This window comes from Protopterus annectens, chromosome 7.part0 (assembly GCF_019279795.1).
Source record: "Protopterus annectens isolate FY-2018-M chromosome 7.part0, PAN1.0, whole genome shotgun sequence".
Classification (NCBI taxonomy): Eukaryota; Metazoa; Chordata; order Ceratodontiformes; family Protopteridae; genus Protopterus; species Protopterus annectens.
Genome location: NC_056739.1, coordinates 861,967,855 through 861,986,821, shown reverse-complemented (window position 1 = coordinate 861,986,821; position 18,967 = coordinate 861,967,855). Strand labels below are relative to the sequence as shown.

At 42.5% G+C, this 18,967-nt stretch overlaps 1 protein-coding gene across 2 annotated transcripts in view; it reads left to right on the top strand.

The window, feature by feature from the left end:
* The window catches only part of LOC122806744 (protein BTG1-like), a 98,535-nt gene extending 80,665 nt beyond the window's left edge, over positions 1-17,870 (top strand). The window contains exons 1-2 of one of the 2 annotated variants that reach the window (XM_044077418.1): positions 16,434-16,996; positions 17,237-17,870. In XM_044077418.1, the coding sequence (XP_043933353.1) occupies positions 16,879-16,996; positions 17,237-17,589 (471 nt within the window). In that variant the 5' untranslated portion in view covers positions 16,434-16,878 and the 3' untranslated portion in view covers positions 17,590-17,870. Of the gene's footprint in view, positions 1-16,433; positions 16,997-17,236 lie in introns of those variants that run through there. The other variant, XM_044077419.1, reaches the window with a different exon arrangement.
* Positions 17,871-18,967: the final 1,097 nt, after the last annotated feature.

Here is an 18,967-nt window from a genome sequence, read left to right as displayed (position 1 = left end):
AAGAAAGTCTGAAAATGGAGTGTATTTTAATATTAATCACCAAATATTACATTTTATGTGAGACTATTCAATGCAGAATAGGTGTCTCTGTATTTCGGTATGTGTATCTAATTACAGATCAACAGAAAAACGGTATTGCGCGCACACACACACACACACACACACACACACACACACACACACACACACACTCACACAAAGCCTAATGTGCATTTATAGTTTGGGAGGTTGGGCTACTTCAGTGCAGCATGTTTGTTCTAGTATGGTGAAGCCTGGAATACTTCTGTGTTAGCTAAGAGAGGCTAAAGGACTTTTCTGTGGTTTTGAGGGAAACTCACTGTAGCAGTCAAGAGTATAATGTAGACCTGTAGAGCATTTTAAAAGGAAAAAAACAAGATTTCCTTTTACAGATTTCACATGAGTCCTACAGTGGCCCCTCAAGGTCCAATGATCTCAGTGTATAGACCACATGCTTGCCCTTGTAAAAGGTCCAATGGAAACCTTGTTTAAAAAAAAAAAAAAGGCTTGGTGGCTGTACTATCCAAAGCTGTCTGTGCACCCCAAACACCCATGACAGTCATCCATGAACTCCTCCGCTTTCAGGTGGTGGGGCATTGTTTAGGGAAAACAGTCCAAGAGATTTAGTCCCAGATTAGAGGACAATATGTGTACTCTAATCCTAGAAATAAGAGTAGTTCCACCTTCCCGGATTCTGTTCACAGATCTGCGATAGCTATCCACACTGACAATATTACTGGTATATCCGCAAGGAGGAAGGAGACACACTCCTGCCCCTTTTGCCATGAGGCTATAAACGTTCTATTTCATCTCCTCTCTTTTTGATATCCACTTGTATTACTGATTAGACCATTTCCTTTGTGGAGAGGCTGTGCTGCATTCTGGTGCCATGTGAGTGGCACCTCTCTATATAATTGGTGAAAATGTACATTTTGCCATTGAGGCAACCCTTGCCTGGACCAACTTCCCTCTTTGACAACACCAAATGCACCATTGATTTCTCTTCTTTCTACAGAAACAGACTTCAAAGGACTGTCTAATCCAAGAGTGGTCTAAAAGCCTCTTCTGTACCTTTCCTTCCTTTCCCCTTTATTCTGAAATTCATCCAGAAGTTCAAACAAAGGGATAACATTCCTTTTCCTTAACCTTACTTTGACTATTGCAAGTTTGGCTACCCGTGCTTTGGAATTCTCTACTGGAGAGCTTCCTTCTCTTGAAACCATTCAGGATCCTTCTCATTTGCGTACTCAGCAAGCCTCGTTTGGACTTCTATCCATACACCTAACCACATGGTTACTCCAGTTCCAGGAATGTTCGTGGACACTGCACCTGCTTAGGGTTTTCCAGATCTTCCAGAGTACTTTATAGAAGCAAATGGTCAAGGTTTTCCTGTTGAGCAACTTCCACAGCATTAGACCCTTTTACAGTTCCAGTTCCTGCTGTCCTGGACTGGTTATTTCAACTTCTCAATTCCAGGCTAGGCTGCTCTTCATTTAAGGTACGTTTGGCAGCTCTGTCCAGTCTCCATCCAATATTAAACCATTCCTTCTTAGTCTTCCTAAAAATGTAAGGTTTTCCTCAGATTCCTTTCTACTTTAACATCTATTAAAATTGTGTGCTGCCATGGAAATTGATTTTCTAGTTAAATTGATGTTGCCTTCTTTTGAGACACTCATCCTATCCTGTCATGGAAAACTGTACTAATAGCAACCAGTAATTCAGATAGATAATTCAGATAGTTGTATTTCTGAACTAAACTGCCGTACATTATCTAACATAAAAAGAATGTTCGTGCAAACTACCTCTTCATTTAAGTTGGCCACAGAAACGAGCCTATATCAAACAGCATTGCAGTTTTTCTCAGCATAACAATAAAGGACTATGTTTGCTGCACTGCTTCGGTGTACGTACATAGTTGGACAGAACAAAAACATTTCAGAAAAGATCAGCTTTTTCCTTTGTTACTCAAACAGACTGGGCCAATAGTTGCAATGTTTTTCAGAGTGCATTAGTTTATTTTGTCAAAAACAAGGAAAAGATTTGTGGACTAAACTAAAGAAATATTCTGCTAGAGCAGTGGCTACCCCACAAGCATAATTTAAAATTGTATTGCTATCTTGTAGTGGGATTCTCTGCATATTTTGCCATTACAAACTGGCTGGGATCTTAGGATGAAGGTTGGCCTTCAGGGACACTGTCATCGGGAGCAAGTATCCTGTCTTGCTGCCACCCAAGATTTTAGATTGTGACTGTGTCGGTCATTTGAAGAAGAAACACTGGAACATGTGAAATACAAAAGCTGACATACTTACCATAATGACAGAGCTCCATGATCCCTGTCTGTCCGCTTCAGTAACTTTTTTTATAATCGGTCTTCCTGCAGCAGTAATGGCACTCTTAACACTTTCTACTCCAGTCAAATAATGACTTTACCCATTCCACTAATCACGGATTCTTTTTCCTCTCTGCCTGCTTCATTCATAACTCTCTACGGCCTCTTCAGTTCTCTCAGTACTTCTGTTTCATCTCCTGACTCTAATTTCCCTCCTGTAAAAGCATTTCTGTGCACATATTATACTTATGAATACTTGGTACATTAGTTTCAAATTGCTGGACAAAAGAAGATTTTAGCCTGTGCAAAAGTTGTATAACAAAATTGTGTACTTGTGTAGTCTTTGAAATGTAGTATTTGAGTCTTTTAATTCTGGGCCTTCTGCACACAGGATATGGCTGAAAAAAGGTCTAAGGATCAGTCCACTCTCACCCAGTTCACAAAGAATAAATAAAATAACCCCCACCTTCATTAGGCAGTTATCTCTTGAAGGGACTTTAAGTGTGCATGTTTTTCTCTTTTAATGTTTTGGGTGTTCAGAGTCTTTTCAGAGATCAGGAGGGGCAGATTCAGCACCTTACGGGAGTATGTCAGTATCTAGGAAAACATTAGGTGCTGACCTGACTAGTGTGTTTGTGGTCAGTTGTCTTGTGGGTTAAACCGGGAGCATGACTCTAAGATTTATCATTGTGGTAAGTGCATAATGTTCATATCAATGGGGCAAAGTAAGGGGAATTACTGGGCAAAACACAGGGGACAGAAATAGAAAGATCATTCTGATAGTGCTGTTTGACCCAGGCATATTTGTTTTTCTGTATTGAAGTGCCAGATCTTGATGCTTCAGTTCAACTATTTTTGCACTGGAGAATCCCATTTTATCCATCTGATAGGACCTACCCGGATCTCCGCCAATTCAAGTGGACAGTTTTATTGCTCCAACTCCACAGACTGCCATGTTGGCAGTCTCTTATTTCCTGGTCTTTCTCTCAGAAGCTAGTACCAAAAGGCTCAAAATAGAAGTAATTTCCATTTACACATCTACATAGAAGCTAGGCTAGTGCCCCAAGTACCTCAAATTTCTAAGGTATCTCTTGGAAATCTTTGACACATGCTTTTGTTATTTCATCATTTAAAGTTAGTTTACTACCACTTCTAACTTTTTTGTTCTGTTCAGGACTCCTTATCTGTAGTCTCTTCTTTGAAGGTTTGCAATGCCTTTTGCAACCCCCCCCCCCCCTTATAGGGACCTGTTATCCTCTTCCCCATATAGGTTGTTTTTTTCTTGTGTGCTTGAATCCCCTTCTTACATTTTCCTAGGAAAATAATTTCTGTTAAAACTAACCTTAACTAGACAGTTCACTTGTCTGTTTTTTTTGCCCATTATTCTAATAAACAAGCACCTCCTTCATGATGTCAAATTCATAGGTAACTCTGGTATTGTGTGCATAAAACATAGTTCAGTCTCAAGGTTGGCAAGCCCTTTATATTCATGGGTAAAGACTGTGAGGTTAGGAAAGTTACGAAACATCTAGGTGTGTTTGAATTGTATTGGTTTCTGCTATGCTTTTCTAAACATGGCAAAGTATTCTTTCGGCTGCTCCCATTAGGGGAAACCACAGCAGATCAACTGTTTCCATTTCTTCCTGTCCTCTGCATCTTGCTCTTTCACACCAACCACCTGCATGTCCTCTCTCACCACATCCATAAACCTTATCTTAGGCCTTCCTCTTTTCCTGTTACCTGGCAGCTTCATCCTTAGCATCTTTTTTTCAATATACTCTGCATCCCTCCTCAGCACATGTCCAAACCAGAGTAGTCTTGCCTCTCTGGCTTTGTCTCCAAACCTTCCAACTTGGGATGACCCTCTAATGTACTTATTCCTAATCCTGTCCATCCTCGTCGCACCTAGTGCAAGTCTTAACATCTTCAGCTCTGCCACATCAAGCTCTGACTCCTGCCTTTTTGTCAAAGACCACTGTGTCCAACCCATATAACATAGCTGGTCTCACTACCCTCTTGTAGATCTTCCCTTTCACTCTTACTAGTACTAGTCTGTCACAAATCACTCCTGACACTCTTCTCCACCCACTCCATTCTGCCTGTACTCTCTTCTTCACCTCTCTTACACACTCACCATTACTCTGAACTGTTGATCCCAAGTATTAAAACTCCTCCACCTTTGCCATCTCTACTCCCTGCATCCTCACCATTCCTCTGTCCTCCCTCTCATTCACACACATATATTCCATCTTAGTCCTGCTGACCTTCATTCCTCTTCTCTCTAGAGCACATCTCCACCTGTTCCCTACTCACTACAGATCGCAATGTCATCTGCAAACATCATAGTCCACGGGGACTCCTGTCTGATCTCGTCTGTCAACTTGTCCATCACCATTGCAAATAAGAAAGGGCTCAGAGCTGATCCTTGATGTAATCCCACATCCACCTTAAACGCATCCGTCACTCCCACCACAGACCTCACCGCTGTCACACTACTCTCGTACATATCCTGTACCACTCTTGCATACTTCTCCGACACTCACGACTTCCTCATACAGTACCACAACTTCTCTCTAGGCACCCTGTCATATGCTTTCTCTAAATCCACAAAGACACAATGCAACTCCTCCTGACCTTCTCTGTACTTCTCCATCAACACCCTCAGAGCAAACATTGCATCTGTAGTGCTATTTCCTTGCATGAAACCATACTGCTGATCACTAATCACCTCCCTTCTTAACCTAGCTTTCACTACTTTCCCATAACTTCATGCTGTGACTGATCAATTTAATCCCTCTGTAGTTACTAAGCTCTGTACATCACCCTTATTCTTAAAAATCGGTACCAAAACACTTTTTCTCCATTCCTCAGGCATCCTCTCACTTTCCAAGATGGCAAAGTATTAGCCTGTTATAAATTCACATTGTACCATTGTCCCCATTGCCATAGCATTCTTTAGAACTGCTACTTTTTGACATGTTTGGACTTCTGAGTGGTCATCCATAAATACCTTTGAAAAGCACTGCCAAGTTAAAGATTGCCGCCAGATCTTGGTCTTCCTTTATGAGCACAGTAATTAACATTGTGACCCTAATACCTCTTGACTGTCCCTGATTTTTGGTTCAGAATTCTACACCCTCCTAAAACTGGTGATTTGAGGAGAAAATGTGATGGATTACGCTTGATGACAGTTTTGAGTTAGACTTCTTTCAACTCAGAAAATGCATGATGTGAAGTTGTTCAATCTTGCCATTTATTCTTACACATGGGTACAGAGCCGAGCCATCGGCTCCGAGTTGGCCGCTTTACTAGCTAAAGATCTGAGTAGCTTGAGGCCAGGCCCCTATCCCATGATGCTCTGTCCTGCCCCAAATCTAGTTTGCTGCTGCAACTGATCACAAGGTCGTCTGAGAGCTCGGGCCAGTAGAATTTCTTTGAGTTTTTGAAAAAATGTATGCTCTAATTCTTTAGATAACTGAAGTTTTTTCTAGTTGTTATAACTTTTAGGCGAGTTAACCTCTCTAATTCCTTATTTTAAGAGTAGTTTGTTACAGAGCAGTTGCTCTTGGGCCTCAGCCGTTCCTTTGTTACCCCTATCCTTTATATAGTTGTACAGGGATCTGGCAACGTAGGACTGTTCTATTTACTGTGTGCAGTGTGGTTAGTTCAAGAACCATGTTTTGTGTTACAGTTACTGTATATTGTAGTGCTTGCGTATTTACTGTTTTTTTTTCTATACCAATAACATGTCTGATCATAGGGAGAAACAGAAATCTGGCTTTAAGAAATGTCCAAAATGTGGGCAGATGTCCATTACGGACGCCCATGTAAATTACGTTTATTGTTTGGGGCCTGTTGACCTCCAGGAGGATTACTCTATCTGCCACTCCTTCAGCAGTAGGGTTTTATTAGAGAGAAGGAAGCTGGTAGATAGACGTGTTGAAGCCAGATTTTCAAGAGACGTTGGACAAGGCTGACCAGAGCTCCAAGTCATCTAATGGGTCGAAGTCTTCAAAGGTGTCCTCGGAGCCAAGGTCATCGGCTCCAAGCCTTTCCGTGAAGGTGCGGTGGACGGCTCCGCAGTCTTCGGAGCCGTGCACCAAGCAGATGTTTCGGAGCTGTTCCCCGGTCTTGGAGCCGGTTTCCGAAACTTTGAAGTCACCCATCCTTCAATCGGCATCTTCAGTTCCTTTGACTCATTCTTCGAGGACCTTTTCTGATGTGGATGTGGACCGGGTGGTGCAGAGGCTTCTGGAGAACCCGGCACTAGCTAAATTGCTATCTGCTTCGACCCAACAGGGTTCGAGGCCTGAGACCTTCCCACTGGCTGTGACTACTCTTCAGCCGAGCAAGGCCTTCAGAGGAGGGGGATCTAGTGGTTGTGGAGCCTTCGGAGCCAAGGCCTGTTCCAGTGCCTTCGGCTCAATCAACCCTGACTTCTTCGGTTACATTGGAAGAGTCTCTGAGCCGACACTTTCACGTCGGTTCCAGGGGGGAGAGTCGAACCGATCTGTCTGTTCCGAACCTTCCTGTCAGGGCTTAAATGTGGATGAGCTCAGCTCCGTCCTCTGGTTCGGAGCCCACTGTCTCGGCGCCGGGGAAGTTGCCGTCGTCTTCTGAACCTGTGGCTTCCTTTGATCGGAGCAGTGGTGCCTTCAATGCCATGAGGAGGGTTATGTCTAAGATGCACACATCGACAGGTTCTTCCTCCCCTAAAGTGCAGCTTTCTTCCTGTACATCGCATGTCCCTGTGAAGCGTCGAGACCCGGAGCCTCAGGTAACACCATTGGCTGACTCTCTTGCTGTACTGAGACCTCACCAGAAGCCCCCACTGATGAGGTTCCCAGGAAGAGATTATGCAAGAGGAGGCATTTCGATTCCCCTCGGGAATCTTTGACATCAGACACTGACTTAGAGGAATCTGAAGGGTCCCCATGCTTCGAGGATATCTCTTTTGCGGATATCCTGGAAGCTCTTAAGCAGAGGGGTGACTGGCAGTCAGTTAGCCCTACGGAGGATGAGTCGGTGCTCCTGAAGGCCTTTGGGTCTCCACCTTTCACCTCCTGGGTGACTCCACCCTTCGAGTTGATAGAATTGGTCGCTCAAAGGGCGTGGGAGTCTCCTGATTCTGTGGAACCTGCTCCTCTGAGGCCCATCAAATTTATCACCTCCCCCCAAGACAAGATGTTCTTCACTAAGGGAGTCCTCATTGATACCATGGTGGTGGCGGCGGCCCAAACTCCATTGTGAACTCATCCATACGGCTCATTTTCTATGCAGCCGATGGTTCGAGTCGGGCAATGGGTTTAGCGATAGCTCTTCGGAGACTGTCCTGGATGCGTTTATGCTCCTTTCCAGAAGCCTTTAAGTCTTCCTTTGTCAACACCCCATTCGATGGCTTTTTCTGTTTGGGCCCAAAGTCGAGGAGACTCTCACTAGGTGTAAGCAGGAGGGAAAGATTCCTCTGCCATAGGAGTCCGTTTTTCCACCCCTACCAGACCATACCCGGTCAGATAGGTGGAAAAATGTGGTTCTGAAAGTCCCAAGGAGCTTTCCAGAACACACTTGGTGAACCCCCCTCCAGGAGCAGAGTAGGGGGCAATAATGGAAGATGCCGCCCCAGCGGCAGAGGCGGTCCGCAGAACCAGGGCGACAGGGATCAGTTCCTTGGTAAGCCCTATCAGCACTGCTGAAAGGCCCGACTGTCCTGCTCTGGAAGCAGTCGGGGGTCACTTGGCTTTGTATCCAGATGCCTGGCTAGGAATTACTACAGACTCTTGGGTACAAAGCATAGTTACCAGAGGCTACATCATCCCTTTTCTAGAAAGTCCACCTGTTGGCAAAAAAAAATCCCAGATGTTCCACCCAGTCTCTGGGATAAAGTAGCCATAAAAAATCCAGAGGATGCAGGGAAAGAGTCATCCAGCCAGTCCCAGCAGACCAGATAGGATCCGGATCTTGACTACAGATTATTTTTAGTTCCAAAGAAGACAGGGGACTGGAGGCCCATCTTGGATTGCATTAGACTCCACACATTTGTAAAGTAGTAGTTCCGGATGGTCACGCTTTAGTCTATTCTCCCATTGCTCGGAGTCGGTGATTGGATGTGCTCTATAGATATCAAGGATGTGTGCTACCACATCAAAATGGCCAGGCCATCCAGAGATCATCTGCGTTTCCGGCTGGGAGCCAGTCACTACCAATTCTGAGCACTGCCCTTTGGACTCTCAACAGCCCCCAGAGTGTTTACCAAATGCATGCAGTGGTTTTGGCTCACTTGAGGCGTCTAGGATTCAGAGTGTTTCTATGTCTGGACGACTGGCTCCTTACTGCCGTTTCCAGGCATCTTCTATCCAGGGATCACACACTCAATCTCTGCTCTCTATTAGGCATCACTATATCAATTTTAAAAAGTCTGTGTTGTCGCCATCGCAGTGTATCTTATCAGAGTAGAGCTAGACACTACCACTGCCACAATAGGATTGCCCCTGGACAGAATAGCGCCACTCAGAAACCAGGTCTCTGACATTCTGCAGAGAAGAAAGGTACCGGCCCATCAAGTACTGAAAACTCCTAGGTACCATGGCAGCTACGCTCATAGCAGTTTCTCTGGGATGTATGCACATGAGGATTCTTCAGTGATTACTATTCACCCAGTGGTCGTACCAACAACTTGCCATGTCGTTCTTAATCATGATTATGGACTCTTGCAAGAAGGATCTTTGCTGGTGGTTGACCAGCCAACAAGTTAGTGGTTCAACCATTTGTTCTCCCCCTGCCATCAGCCACGGTGACCAGTGGGTGCTTCTCTGATGGGGGGGGGGGGGCTTTTTCAGGGAAGAACAGCCCAAGGCACCTGGTCTGAGACTGTCATAGTTGCACATCAGTGTTCTGGAGCTGAGAGCAGTGCTTTTGGCATTGCAGCACTTCCACTGCTCTCTGCCTCTCGGGACGATTGCGTTACAGACAAATAACATGTCTGTAGTCTAGTAAATCAACAAGCAAGGGGGAACCAAGTCCTGCCCCCCTGTGTCGAGAGGCCTTGAGAATTTGGCAGTGGGCTGTGTCCACCAGGCGCTTTCTGATAGCAACGCATATCCTGGGGAAATTCAAAGTGATAGTGGACAAATTGAGCAGAGCCATTCTGCTACCACACGAGTGGTCTCTCTGTAACAAAGTTACGGAGACGATTTTCCGCAGATGGGGCCAGCCTTGGTGCGACCTATTTGTATCCCCTATGAATGCCAAATGCAGAAGCTACTTTGCTGTGAATCCCCCACCAGGGAACAGTCCAAGGGACTCGCTCGTACTCGATTGGCCCCCAGGACTCCTGTATTCCTTTCCACCTATACCCCTGATTCCAAAGTTCTTGCAGAAAGCCAAAACCCTGGGAAGGACTGGAATTTTAATAGCCCCTCTTTGGCCTCGTCAGATTTGGTTCCCCTTCCTCCGATTCTATCAACTGGAGGAACCTTGGATTCTGGACCCAATTCCAGACTTACTGACACATTCGTCAGGGGCCCTCCATCCCTCCTTTCGTTCCCTCAGACTGACAGCTTGGCTGCTCTGATTCCCTACCTAGCCAGGTCAGACGAATTTTCTTCGGTGGTACAGCATGTACGCAGAGATACAAGAAAGGCGTCTACCAGAAAGTTGTATGCTAGTAAATGGAAGCGATTTGCTTTTTGGGCCTCTCAAAATAACATTGATCCCTATGTTGCCCCAATTGCTAGTATCCTGGAATTCCTCCAAGCTTTTTCACGAAGGTGCTGCAGCTGCCACTGTCCAATTGGTTGCCATCTCGAATTTTCACCTCTGTGCTGAAGATTATAACTTAATGTCTCAGATTATATCGGGCCTTCCTTAAGGGCACCATTCATCTTAGGATAACTGTTAAGACAGCCCTTTACTCCCTGGAATCTAAATTTTGTGCTGTCACGTGTTGCCTCGCCACGCCACCCCACCCCACCCGAACCCGCATCATCCTGTCAGTTGAAGTTTCTTTCTTGGAAGACTGTTTTCTTGGTGGCCATTACCATATTTGGTGTTCCATCCAGACAGGGTATCACTGAGGACTAATCCTTCATTCTTGCCAAAAGTGTGTTCGGAGACCAATCTGAACCAAACTATTGAACTTCCAACCTTTTTCAGTACTCATTCTTATCAGTTGGAATACATGTTGCATAAACTTGATGTCCACAGACAATTGAGATTCTGTTTGGACAGGACAAAGGAATTTAGAAGATCTGACTAACTCTTTGTATCTTATGCTGACACTAAAAAAGGATTACCAGTTTTTAAAGTTACCCTTTTCAGGTGGTTAACTGACTGCATCAAACTTATCTACTGTTCAGCGAACCAAACATTTAGAGCATGGTGTGAAGGCCCATTCTACTAGAGCAGTCTCCACGTCTTCGGCTTATACGGCTCTTTTACCTTTGGACACTGTGCAGCTGCCACTTGGTCTAAGCCTCATACCTTTATCAGTCATTACAAAGTGGACAGGGCCTCCAGGGCCAGGGCTTCCTTTGGTTCCACTGTCCTCAGGAATATACTCCTGTAAGCCACCCAGGATTAGGGTGCTTGGGACGCTACCCATGTGTAAGAATAAACTGCGAGATTGAACAACTTCACATAAAGAAGTTATGTACTTACCATAACGTTCCATGCGAGTTGTTCATCTCGCCTTTATTCTTACATTCACCCCCCCCTTCCCCCTCCAGGATCTCGAAGAACGAGTAGACTTGGGGTCTGGTAGTCTTGTTCTGAGACTTCTTACTCTGGCTGGAGTATTTAGCGAGTTATACTTGCTCATGCTGAGTTCAGCAAACTAGATCTGGGGTAGTACTTAGAGCATCATGCGATAGGGGCCTGGCCTCGAGCTACTCTAGCTAGTAAAGTGGCCGACTCTGAGCCGATGGCTCGGCTCTGTACCCATGTGTAAGAATAAAGGCGAGATGAACAACTCCCATGGAACGTTATGCTAAGTACATAACTTTTTTTTTTACTGTGCATTTTTCAAGTTAATAGTACTAATGTTTTAAAAAGTGTCACTGGTAATTTTAGATTTGTTCCTGATTCTATAGGTAATTGGTTGAGAGCTATGACCAGCAGTCATCCAGATATGTAAGCTGGAGTCTCTCTCTTCCCTGTGTATCTTGCAAGCAGAACTTTCCGTAATTGCATATGAAAGTTTTTGTTTTTTACCACAATGCTAGATTGGGGAGTGGAATCTTGTCTGCAGGAGTTGGGTTTAAGACTATCCCCCTGCCCTCTAATAGTTTTAAAATGTTCACATTGTCCAGAACTGGAGAGGCGAGAAGATGTTGTGCATTGTGAGAATGGGATGTGGAGCTAATTAACCTTTGAGAGAGTTTTATGCACAGGAAGCCCTAATGCTTCCTAGATGAATCCTTTGTTTCTATGGTCTGAGTTCTCGGAATAGAAGTACCATTATTCTCTCTGCCCATAGACTTTTATCACTTCCTTTGTTTCAGAAGATCTGTGTGCATTTCTTCCAAAAGTAGATATCGTGATTCTGCACATTGTAGTTGATGTTTAAAGAGGTGTTGCTACAACTACTTTGTACTTTAACAAGTACTTTTTTGAATAACTGATTAAAATTATTTTTAAGGCCAAAATATGCCTACCAGTGTCCCACATTTTACAAATTAATTTGAAGTATATGATAGTTTAACTGTAGGATCATAAATCCAGGATATCGTTTATAGTTTATTTATTTATATTTCTTGCCCGGGAGTGTCCGACTGGACGTAGGTCCATTTTCAGCGGAGGCCCGGGGAGAAAAACTCCACAGTTAAAATAAACAGACAGTAGTTACATTGGATTACATAGCGATTAACAATTTACATAGCAATTACTTACAACATATTTCAGATGAACATAATACATCAGTAGACAACTAGAATCTTACTAGAATCTTTATCTGTGAAGTACATAACAGACATTAACAAATGTTACAATAAGTTCCTGCTGTATGTTCTAGGCTTATGAGCATCTGAGCTTGCTATAATCAAGGTAGTTAGTGGAGTTGAACGAAAGGTAGTGGTTGGATGGGGTGGGTGATATTAGAGTGGGAGTTGCAAGGGCATAGCCAGCATGTTTTTAGGTGCACTTTTAGTAAAGTTTTGAAAGTGGGTGCATGATGGTATGGAGGTAATTGTGAGTGGGAGGGAGTTCCATAATTTGGCTATGTAGTGCTTCTCCAACAGAGTTATTGGCTTTAGTTATAGGTAGCAGTAGCTGAAAACATCTGTGTATATATTTATTGAGAGTGTAAACGGCAACATTTGGAATGTATAATACAATTTATGTACTGGGTGGGAGGACAGGGCATGAGGCAGTGAGTACATAATGGGATATTCTGTCTAAACTTCTGTTTATGTTGAGAGACTTATTTACTTTTTTAATTTTATTTTGACATTTGTTAACCGGGTATGTCCAACAGAGCCAGAGTCCTTTTACAGCTGAGGCCCAGGAAGAAAAGCTTCAAAGCAGATCACATTATGATGCAACTAACAGTTGTATGTGAAACGCTTAAGTACATGCAAAATCGAATACAGAAGTAGCTATATACACAACTAAAGGTACGATTAGTAGTATGTAAAAAAGCTTCTAATAAAGCAAAAATACAAAAGTGGGTATACACACAGCAATATAAAATAAAATGTGCTAGCTGTCAGTGAGGTGAAGGCTATTTAAAAGACAATGGTAGTAAACATTATGTATCCGGATCAAGTAGTGTAGGCTTGAGTAGTTCAGAGTCAGAAATGGATAGTACAAAGGGTAAGTGGAATAAAAGTAAGCGTTGAGTTAGAAGTTAGGTTGGGCTTTGGCAAGAGCACATCTTGAGTATTGGATATAGTTCTGGTACTCAAGTAAAAGTTTGTTCCAAGCTAAGGCTGTATAGTTGGCCAGTTTTTTTTTTTTTTTTTGGGGGGGGGGGGGTATACGTTTCTAAGAGGAACTGGTGGCATACCCCCCAACTGTCCCGAATTACTCTGTTTTTACTGAGTTTTGGGGGTCCAAAACTGAGGTGCCACGATCCCGATTGGCACCCCTTTAGTTCCGATTTTTTTTCAGTGTTTTTATTACTTGAGTTTTCGCGCTTTGTCAGCTGAAGTCATCATGCGCGATGTCAGCTCCATCAAGGCTGCCAGCCTGTTGGAATTGAGCTCGCATACGTATGCACACATATTTCCGGCTCAAAAATCAAATACTTGCTGAGCGGGAACGGCTTGTTTGCTGATGCTCGCACCTGGCTGATCATTAGAAGTGCCTGTTTATGGATTATTTATTGGCTTCTGGCTGCTCGTTTGTAGATTTAAGGCTAATTGTGAATTAGTGAAGGCTTGGCAGCAGCTGCTGCAATGCAGATGTATTATCACCTGGCTGCAAACAAAGTAAGGTGCGTGTGTGTGTGTGTGTGTGTGTGTGTGTGTGTGTGTGTGTGTGTGTGTGTGTGTGTCCATAATATCCTATGGGGAAATAATGTTGTTGGATTGTGCCTATGTATGTTACTGCCTTAATACCTTTTCTTAACAGCATATTTCCACAACATATTAGTATGTTTCCTAGAAGATTATGAAAAAAAAGAGAAGTCCAGCTGTTCTGCAGGGCAATTAGGCTTAGCAGAGGTGAAAACATATTTTTTCTAAAGCTAGCTGCAATGTGAGACCTCCTTCTCAGCACAATTCATGTTGATGGCAAGCTGCAATTCAACATACTACCATTATGACTGCTTCTATTTTTGAAGTGAACTTTTCTGTCATTAAACAGACTAGCATGATCACTTGCAAGTATGTATTTATGCAAAAACAACTATGCCTAAACTTGGTTGAATGGTATTGAGTATGAGTAACAGGCAAAAATAAAGATGGAAAGCCTTTCATATGATTAAATACAATCTGCAGTTATGATTAGTTATGAGTGCTACAAAATTATATTAACACCTACTGTTTCTTATGAGGCAAAAGATATTACTTCCGAAAGTAGTTGCATTTGAAAAAAATAGGCAATGTTTAAGTATTAACAGATGAGAGAATTTGTGCTAGTATGCCATAACTACATACTTCAGAAATTAATATCTGAACAATTTACACATAAACTAAGTGCCTTCTTTTAGATTACTTTGGCCAATATAAGTAGTGTGATAGAGAAATTACATTTTAGAGAAACTTTCATGGGTGCTGCTACTGCTTCAGGCTTTTACATTTATAGAAACAGAAGGCATTTGGTGTGATGCAGAAATGGCAGTTGAATAACTAATTAACGTGCTTTCACCTAATAGCAGACATTCTGGCACTACTGCTTTAACTGTATGTGTGTGTGATTAATGTGCTTTAATGGCAGGAGAATAACTTTGATTAACATGGTTTGATTTAATGGCAGGGATTCTGGGATTACTGCTTTAACTTAATGGCAGGCATTCTGGCATTACTTCTTTAATTGTGTGCAATTAATGTGCTTTTTACTTAATGGCAGACATTTGTGTATGTGTAGCAACTTTTTGAAGATTATACAAGCAATGTTTAAAATATGTCTCTGGTACTGGGCTTTTGTCCCCCCCTCCCCCAATAAATTGGCTTTTTCCAGATTTCTTGTGTTGCATAGTTCTTCAGGGGGAGAGAAGTTTTGTGCTGCTTATGCCAAGTCTGTCTTGTTAGTAGCACAACAGGTAGAATACTTGCTTTTGATGTAGAGAAGGCTGTGGGTTCTACTCCCACAGTATGTAGATGGATTGTTGTGCATACTTACTGATACTGGTGGACTGTAGAAGTCTGAGACTGAGTAGACTTTCATGATGGAAATGTTCTGAATTGGGGAGTTTTGTCATTATTGGTTCATGCATTTTGTTTCATTGCTTACTGGAAAAATGTTCAGAACAATAAATTAAAAATGCGGTCTAACAAGTGTGCTGTATTATACAAGGAATATAATAAAGCTGGGAAGGTGCATCTAAGAACACATGTATGTTTCTTGTTTTGTGTACAAGGGGCCTATGATTTGAAAATAGCCCAAAGGTAATCTTTATCCACAACTGGCCAGCTGCATTTTCTTTGGATGTGGTGTGGGTTTCAATGCTGTCTCAATGAATGTGAGTTTCAAGGGCAGAGACGTTTTATCTGTTTTTATTGTGAGACAGGATTGCTTTGTTTAGCAGATATCTGTTAGTGTTTGTGCATTGCACTATAAAATGTAAACAAACTCCACATAATCATTGTAGAAGTAAAGCAGTATGCCCATTAGTGTTTATGGTAAATGTGGCAAAATAGCCAGGTAATGGGACATTGGAATGGTGTAGGGGGGCGCTGGTGCCATATTTTTGTTGTCTGTTCTTCAGTTTGTGTTTTAAAGTTGGTATCCCACAATTCCACATGAGTGGGTAGGGTTATGTGATTATGTATGCAAATGATATGTTAATCAGCGTACAGATTTGTACCTATTTTTCATGGGCCTTATCCAGATTTTTGATGTTTCCAGGTTGAGAGGTATGACTGGTGGCTGTAATCATGCAGTGACTTCAGCAAAGAGTTTGTGTTGCAGCTACCAGTTATACAAAAGAAGTTGACATATATGTCCTATTTCCTATACTTTGTAGATTGGCACCATTTCCTAACTTTAAAAAACAGGTTATTTGTAGGTAGGTTGGGGTATCAACGTTACACCCTTACCCCGGTCGTGAATTCTTTAGCGTTTGAAACCTCTGCATAGATCATTTTGTTTATGCTTTCTATGTTTTACGCACGCACACGTATGTATAATAAAGACCATTCGCAACAGTTGGATAGGGTTTGCAAGGTAAGGATCATTGGACTGTCAAAAATATTGCAGATTACTTAGTACTATGATTTATGGATGTCAAAAACGTACTTAGAAAATCTCAAAGAATGGAGGGTAGAAAATGCACAAAAGTAAGCTAAGCTGTTTCAGTTCTAACATAGCTTCTAGTGCTAGTCTGTGGCCCACGGGGCATGCACCTCATGTCCTTCCCCTTGGTGTTTGGCGTCTGTGACGCCGCGCGTGGGAGCATGTTCCCATTGGTTGTGGGGTGTATGTGACGCCGAAGGAATGTTTACCAGCTGAGCGAGTATGTTGTACTGTTGCTGAGAAAAACAGGGTTGCTTTGCTGTGTGGATGTGTTGAGTCTTTTGCGGTCCCTCAGTGAAAAAAAGGAAGATTTGTGTCCCCCAAACGAAGTCATTTAGTAATTATTGTTCACCCACAAATAAATAAAGGGCCACAGACTGTGAACGTTGCGAAATTCAAGCGGCCGGAGGCGATTTAAGACCCATTTTTGTCAAATTATTTGGACAAAGGAAGACCGAGGGGGTGAGAAGGCCCAGCTGTTCTGCCGGAGAGCTGCTTTGTTAAAGGAATTCTTAGTTTGGTGTAATCTTGTCGAAAGTAGCATACTGCTGCAGCACTTTTGTGTTACGACGTGCGATTTTATTTTAGTGTCCTTTGTACCCAACGTCGATGAGAAAAGAACACGTTATATTACTAAAATGAAAACAGAAATTTCTACCGCTGTGAACTTCGTCTCCATGTTGCTAAAGAAAACCGGAGTTGTTGCCGATAACCAGTTACAACAGTTCAGTGAATCGCTTGAGGAATTTTTAGGAGGTTGTTAACGTTTAATAGTATAGTAGTACAGTTGTACGCCATGATGGTTTTGCGAGGGGGGGGTAGAATGGCGACCGAGTTTAAGGTCTTAGTGTAGCAGTTTTCTCTTGGAGAACAGTAGTCATTTTTGTGTTGTACTTGAGATTTATGCCATGTTTAAGCATTTTTTTTTTTGGGGGGGGGGGGTGTTTTCGCGAGACAGTTGACAGTTAACATTTTTTTTTCTGTTTCTTCTCACAGAGCACTACCAACATCACTGGTTTCCGCAGATCCCGTGCAAAGGTTCGGCGTACCGCTGCATCAGAATCAACCATAAAATGGATCCTTTGATAGGACGGGCTGCAAGTACCATTGGACTTGGCCACGAGCAGCTTTTTCAACTCTTACCAAACGAATTAACGCTGTGGGTCGATCCATACGAAGTGTCCTACAGAATAGGGGAAGATGGGTCTATTTGTGTTCTCTACGAAACTCCCCCACCAAGTGTGAAAAGCGGACAGTGTTTCGATAGTCGAATCAGCTGTAAGGAAGAACTGCGCTTGGGTAGATGCAGTCCTTCGAAAAGCTATAATATGATGACTGTTTTAAGTTGACTGAAGCATATTGTAACTGTTCATGTACAATTCTTGTATGTAAAGTTTACTGTTTCATAACCGTAGTAAATTCTTTTTCTTTTAGTCCTTTAATTGTTCAGTAGTACTGCCAAACATTTGTTTGTGGCCAAGGGCTGTTTTTATAAAGCAGCATTTACGCTGCAACTCTTCATGGAGTGTATATTGTAAATGAAATGTACAGGCAGTTTGTTTTACAGATTTATATTTTATGAAAGCCTTGGCTGTTTGTAATAAAACATCAGAATTATTCACTCTTAAAATATTTATGGTTTATGTTTCTGGTGGGGGGCAGACAGCTTTATATTTGTTTTTTTTTTTTTTGTGCGTGTGTGTTATTGATTGTGCCTGAGGTATTCTTAGAAGTATTCTTAGAAGAAGTTGGTATCGCAACACATTGCGATTCCTCATCTTTAATAGTTTGAAATGGAAATTAATTTGCTTCGGGGAAGTCTAAGTCCAGAAACATTTAATCTGGAGAAACTGATGGAGAATAAAATTGGTTTCAAAGTTGCATTTCAGGCCTTGCCTCAGGTATTTGAGCAGGCTGGTCTGTAGTAATTCAGAATTCTGTGAACAGTCTTCACACAACACCATAAGAGTTAAAAAGTGCTGTTGTGGCTGTAGTCCATCTGCTTTGAAGATGTAGGCGAATACATTTCCAGGCATTTTTTTTTTTTGGCAGCCTTCTGTAATTTCACAGGTGCCTTATTGGGGTTTCCTGTGTTGTCTTTTAACTGTATTGTTTAAGAGCAGGGTAATGTTAATTTTCAGAAAGGGTTAAAAGTTGGTATTGCTCATAACTGGTGTTTGTGTTCATCCAGAAATTATGGAGGGTCGTGATGATGAAGTGAGACCAGAGTTTTGGAACATCTCCACAGGTGTAAAAGATGGGCAAACAAAAGTAGTCAGCTTGCTCTTGGTCTTAGAGTTCGGTAAGGTCTTGAAGTACAGCAGTTGTCTGTAATGCAGAAGTGTAGTGTTTAACAGAAAAAAAAAACTTGCTTAGACTTTTGTATTGATGGCCCTGTCCAGTACTGGGAAGTTGTCTGACTCTACTACTCGTTTTGGTTTAGAAAAAAAAATTGCATAAACCTATACAGAAATTGGACTGGTCTGTGGAGTTTACTCCACACAAGACCAAACTGACCTTTAATGAAATAATGGGCAGTAGTTAGTACTACTTAAGTAAACTTGGTATCAGATTTTGAAGTTCAGCAGACATTTTCTCTTCTGTGTCCCTGCTTGACAGAGGTACAGTAAACTAGCCTTAAAAGGGCTACCTTCTGTGACCTACTATACAGAGGCACAGTCAACTAATCTAAAAGGGCGGTGAAAGCCAAACGCACTCTGGCTTGGC